A 5,752-nucleotide genomic window follows, 5' to 3' on the forward strand; every position below is an offset into this window, starting at 1 on the left:
CGGACCCACCGGCTGCCAGGGCTGCACTCAGGGGTGTGGACTCCACAGAGAGCAGCGGGAGGGCGATGCCAGGCCTGCGGGGGGTTCTGCCCAGTGCCCTGTCCTGTGTGGGCCCTGACCCGGGGGCTCTGTCCCAGGTGCCCTGTGTCATGAAGCAGCAGAGCTCAGCTTCTGAGCAGGGAGGCCCCTCCCTCAGGCTTCCTCTCAGGGCAGGGCAGGTAGCAGGGGTGAGGACTGGAGAACCTCCCACCCTCCCCCCTACCTCAAATGTGAGGGTTCCTCCCCAATATTTAGACTCATTCTTTCTATTCTCTACAGCGAGGCTGTCATTGCAGATCAGCATGGCTGACAATAGGACAGGTTGGCAGGGGGCAGGTTTCTGATTTCTAGATCCCCCCCCCCCATAAGGCTTAGCTGATTCTTACTCGCAACAGAGGGAATTTGTGTGACTGCTCCCCGAAGGGCCCACCGCAAAGGGAGAGGTATTTGCAGGTTTGCACAGGGTTATAAGCCTTGGTGTGGCTCTCTGGGCATTGTGACACATTTCCAGAGAAAACCTTTGGTAGGAGAGCCTTAATATCCCCTTTCATTGCTTTGCATTTGAAATCAATTAAAGTAATTATTCTCTGAAAATTGAAAACTCTTCTGACAGAGACGAGGGCAATCTTCATCAGGTATATTCGGAACCTAAGACAGGTTTCCCATGACAAGTAAATCTACTCAGATTTTGCTTTCAAGACAACTTCCTCTGGGCTCCTTGGCTTTTGCTGGCTTCTTTGGATCCCTCTGGAGATGGGGGTGGAGGGCAAGGTTGCATTTCCCGGGAGGAAGTGTTTGATTCTGCTGTTCACAGAGGTCTCCTGCGGTCTTTAGCCAGACTGGAGTCCATGCTTCAGGCTCCCTGCTCCAGGAGGAGAAGGTGGAGTGGCATGGGGTGGGCAGTGAGACAGGGGGGCAGAGGGAACACAGAAGGGGTCTGGCAGCCACAGAGATGGGGAAGGGAGGGGACACAGGAGGACAGGGAACAGAGGTGTCTGTCCCAGGCAGCCAGAGGGGTGGAGCTGACCCCCAGGGGGGAGCAGGTAAGCCAGTGGAGGCTCTGGAAGGGGCAGGGAAAGGCCAGGGAGAGGAGAGGGGGGAGGAGGGCAGGGGAGGTGGCAGGAAGGGAAGGAGGACCCCCACCTGGAGAATGGCTTGCAGTTTCTCAGAGAATTTCTGACTCTCCTCATGCAGAAATGGCCAGGGTTGGAAGCAGCTTCCCTCCTGGTCGTGGAGCACGAAGGTTTTCCAGCAGAGCTCAAACTCTGCAGCAAGCAGAGGAGGGACATGAGCTTGGCTCTGGGGAGGCCCAGGGCCCACAGGGGGTCTGACTCCCAGGGACAGGCTGTGCCCCTCCTAAATACACCTCTGCTCACTCTCCTCCAGGGCGCTCCCCTGACCCCGGGGACTCTTTCCTCAGCCTGGAGCCTCATCCAGCCTGACTGGCCTTCTTCCTGGAAGCCCAGGGTCTGTGTGGCCTGTCCACCCCTCATGCTCCCTTCCCTTCCGGAGACATCTGTCCTGCCCTGCCTCTCTCTTCCCACAGACCCTGCTGTCCTGTGCTGTCCAGGCTCCAGCCTCCCCTCCGCAGGTAGCCAACGGGGTCTACCACCAGGGACACGACTCCTGCCCACCACTCCCCCCAGCAGCCGCCCTGCCCAGGCCTCTCCCTGCCCTCTGCCCACCCCCGGGAGGGCCCCGCTGACCCCTGTAGGTCATGATGGCGATGCTGGCCCCAGCCCTCTTCAGGGTCCGCAGCCCCTCCTTGTAATTCTCATCATACTGCTGTCGGGTATAGAGGCGGGAGGCGAAGAGCTTCAGGCTCACGTGGCTGTTCTCCTGCAGGAACCGAGCCATCTTCTGGGCACACTTAGCGCAGGGGCTCCAGGAGAGAAAGCAGGTGACCCCATAGTGAAGCTTCGGGTCCAGGTTCCAGGACTGGATCTGCTCCAGCAAGTAGCACTCCGCGTGGCAGGAGGGCTCAGGTCCCTGGGCAGGCTGAGCACAGAAGAGGCAGGAAGGGTTTCTGTCATTGGTGGTGAACGTGGGAGAGGGTGGGACCAGGGCCAGGCAGGGAAGTCCTGGCCTCAGGCACAAAATACAGGGGGAGCCCTTCTCAGCGTGGAGCTGATTGGGATGTCAGTGCGGTATTCCCAGGATCCCGGGTCAGCACCACTGGCAGACAAGCACAGGAGGGCAAATTCCTAGGAGCCCGATGAGGGGTGCTGAGCACTTTGCTTTCTGCCTCTGCTCACTAGGGCTCTGCATGGCAGGGCACCTGACTGGTCCTCATTTGCATTGTTGTGATTTGATTTGTCATGGGATTTGCAGGAATTTCGACTTTTAAGGATTGCTTTAAAATATGATTGAACTTGACCCCTGAGCTTCTGGAGTCCTCTGAGCTTGTGCCCAAGGGAAGAGTCTTCGGGACCCGTACCTAACTGGGGCCCTGCAGACAGCAGCGGAAGAGCCCCAGGAAGGGAGACAGGAGGCCAGGTGAGCTCCAAGGACCCTGGCCTGACGCTGTGGAAGTGGGTGCTTCCTCCAGTCAGGGATCCCATCCACCCCCACCGAACGTCCCTCCCACCTATGCACCAGCACTTCCAGGAGCTTCTGCTCTGGGCCTCGCCCACGGGTGATAGAAAAGGGCTCATTGTGCTGAGAGGAATGGGGTAGGGGCGCCCAGAGGAGAGGCGCCTGGGTTGTGGGATGAATGTCATTGTCGGGGCTCACAGGACTGTGGAGATGGGTCCAACCCGTCCAGGGAAGGATTGTCAAGCAGGGATGGGGAGCAAGTCAGGTTCCCTGGTGCGAGCTCAGAGATCTGGGCGAAGTAGGATGGGGATCGGGGACGAGGGGACCTCCCTGGGCGATGCTGGTGTGGGGAGCAGTGCCCTTGGCACGATCTCCAGGCAGTGGGCAGGGGTCCTGCCAGGACCCCCACTGGTGACCAAGGGAAGCCTCGAGAGCCAACGGAATTCAGGTTCTGTGGCCGGCACTCGCCCCAGGCAGGACCCATTTAGAAAAGCTGACCCCTTATCCAGAAGCCTTTTCCTCTGACCTAACCCTTCCTCAGAGGCACAGCGGGAGGGGAGAGGCTGAGCCCGGGCCTTGGGGTGACAGGGACTGACGGTGCCAGGCCTGGGACACTGTGCCTGCTCTCTGACGTGTGGCTCCAAGCCAGCAGCGACAACAGAAACAGTCCCCACCTGACTCAGGCCAAGGTGTGGCAGCTGTGGGGACCGAAGGGGAAACATTGGTGAGACCTGCCCCTGGTACACCCAGAAGCTTCTACCCTGAACGTCCCAGGACCGGGAGGCCTTGTCACCTTATTGCGCAGGATGCCCTTATCCTGGCCCAGAGGGACCCCGGAGCCCTGAATGGGACCCTCGACCTTGTAACAGAGGTAGGTTCTGGAGGGCCAATCATCATTGCGGAAGTTCTCATTGAAGGTGTCCTCATCCAGGAGGTGTCTGTGGACAAAGGGGCGGAGGAGAGGCTGAAGGACACGGCCTCCCCCTGGAGCAGTGAGAGTCCTCTTGCTGATGTGTGTTGGGAATAGAAGAGAGGTTTTCCGTAAAAGGTGAAGATACTTCAATCTTTAAAAATCTAAACTATTTCTTATGAGCTCATTGTCTTTGGCTGGTTTCTTGGGTTCCTCCGCCCCAGGCCTTCCCCCCTGCACCCCACATACTGGCCGGAGCTGCAGAGGACGGGCTTCCACTGGCTTTGCTGGGCCACCCAGCCTCCCTCTGCGACTCTTTCTGGGATCCCCCGGGGAGGAGGCCAGGCCAGTGCTCTGTCAGGTGACCCCCAGGAGCTTCCCAGGGCGCTCAGACTCTCTGCTGGCCTCACCATCCCATCCCTGTCCCCGCTGGCCTACTCCCCTGCGTGGAGGGACACCTGGGGCTTTTCCCTCTTGACTTCAAGGTTAGCCCGTGCCGCAGGGTGCACTGGGGCCAAGACATGCCCGTGCGGGACCATTGCCGATAGGAGAACACCAGAGCCTGTGCTTCTGAAATAATCATGGGCTTTTCTGTAATGATGAATATACCACAAGCCCTTTACAAAACCAAAAGCTAAAAGCTAAAAGGGACCTTCCAGTGCACAGTTCAGAAGGGATCCCAGGCAGAAAGACCAGATTCCTGAGGGGATTGGAGGGAGCCAAGGGTGGGGACCCTCACGGATGGGTCCTCAGGAGTCATCCTGGGGGAGGCTGGGTGAACAAGCAGACCGGGTGTCAGCTGACAGGGCTCGGTGGGCCTGGGCTGGAGTGGCAGGAGCAAGGCAAAGAAGAGCAGGCGCCCCCAGGGGTCCAGGAGGGACCTGGAGGGAGTGGCGAGCCCCCATCAGGCAGCCGGGAGGAGGGGCTCAGGAGCAGGGCTGACGCAGGGGGCGGGGTTACCTGTCCCAGGCCTCTCTGCCAGCATCCATGTCTAGGTCCCTTCACCAGCTGTGGCTCTGTGTCCACAGCTTCTCTGCTTTGTCCCGCCTGTGCCGTCCTCTCGGGGTGCTTTCCAAGCACCCAGGAGCCTTATATGCCATCAGAGCTCCTGGAAGCGGCTGAGCTGGCATTACGGGGACACACCCCTTGCTAGACTCACGCTACTCATGCCACCCTCATGGGTGTCAACACAGGAGGAACTTCTCTGCCAGCTGTCATGTCCCTAAGTCTTTGGGGTCAAGTTAAGTTTTGGTTTCCCTGCTCTGACGAAGGCCCTATCCGGAAGTCTGAAGGAGTGACCGAGGGCAGGTGAGGTTCGGGGAGGGTGCGGGCTCTCTGGGCAGCAGGGACCAGCAAGGCAGGAAGTGAGAGGACAGGCGTCCCCCCTGGAGGAAGGTCCTGGCCCAGGACACAGGGCCCCTGGAGGGCAGGCTCCTGGGCAGCCCCACCCTGAGTCCCGGTCCGCAGCCAGCACGGCGGGGGTGGGGGGTGGAGGGGGTGGCCCAGGCTCCCCGGGGCCAGCTGGGTGAGACACCTGGGCACCCGCACATGACAGGGGTTGTGGAGGGCGGGAGCGTCTGGTCTGAGAAGTCGCAGCAGGGCCTTCATCCCTGCACCTGCCAAGGGAGGAGGACAAACAAGTACTGAGCTCCCCTGAGAGCACACCGCCCAGCGGGTGATTGCAAACTGGACGTGGAGCCTTTGGCCCATCACCTGCAGGGGAAAAGAAAGGCTCCCAGAGGGAATGGGACTTGGCCAGGACCCTACAGGCATTGTTGGATGCAGGGATGGGGGGATGGAGACATCCCACTGGGCGGCCACCTGAGCCCTTTCTGTTCACCCCCAGGCCTCAAGGAATGAGGGGGGATTCGTATTCCAGCCCCAGGCAGGTCCCTGAGCCCTAGCTGGCCATTTGTCCCCTCAGGGCTGCCCCTCTGTCCCACTCACTCCCCCATTCTGGCTTCCCTTAGAACCCCCAGTCCTGGCCCAGTGTCCCCTCCCTGAGGGATGTGTCTGTCCCGGGGCTAGCTGGGCCAACCGGGGCCTGAGTCACACCCTGGCTGCCTGCACCGAGAACCGCTGGGCTGATCACCCTCCCGGGCTGTCTAGTCACATCCTGAGAGTGGAAACCGTAGCACCGTGGCCCCTCCTTCTCGGGCGGGCATTCCCTGTTCCTGGACAGAGGGGAGGGTGTCCTCCCCGTACCTGCACTGAGCCGTCTTCCCATGTCTTCCATCCCCTAGACCCGGTGCCCTCTAGCCCTGACCC

General features: G+C 60.3%; 1 protein-coding gene across 2 annotated transcripts; it reads right to left on the minus strand.

Annotated features, from left to right (window-relative positions):
• Window positions 1-661: 661 nt before the first annotated feature.
• Window positions 662-4,743, minus strand: LOC103681381 (DNA dC->dU-editing enzyme APOBEC-3G-like). 2 transcript variants are annotated; one of them, XM_040622784.1, is made up of 5 exons: window positions 4,445-4,743; window positions 3,434-3,512; window positions 1,746-2,037; window positions 1,183-1,304; window positions 662-901 (listed from the first exon to the last, which is right to left on the minus strand). In XM_040622784.1, exons 1-5 carry the CDS (start codon window positions 4,471-4,473, stop codon window positions 893-895), a joined length of 531 nt encoding a protein of 176 aa, XP_040478718.1. In that variant the 5' UTR covers window positions 4,474-4,743; the 3' UTR covers window positions 662-892. The 2 variants fall into 2 exon arrangements, with proteins under 2 accessions (XP_040478718.1, XP_040478717.1); XM_040622783.1 differs by having other exon boundaries at window positions 3,368-3,512; window positions 4,445-4,738.
• Between the last annotated feature and the right edge of the window lie 1,009 nt (window positions 4,744-5,752).

Source organism: Ursus maritimus, unplaced genomic scaffold, assembly GCF_017311325.1.
Source record: "Ursus maritimus isolate PB19 unplaced genomic scaffold, ASM1731132v1 scaffold_590, whole genome shotgun sequence".
Classification (NCBI taxonomy): Eukaryota; Metazoa; Chordata; class Mammalia; order Carnivora; family Ursidae; genus Ursus; species Ursus maritimus.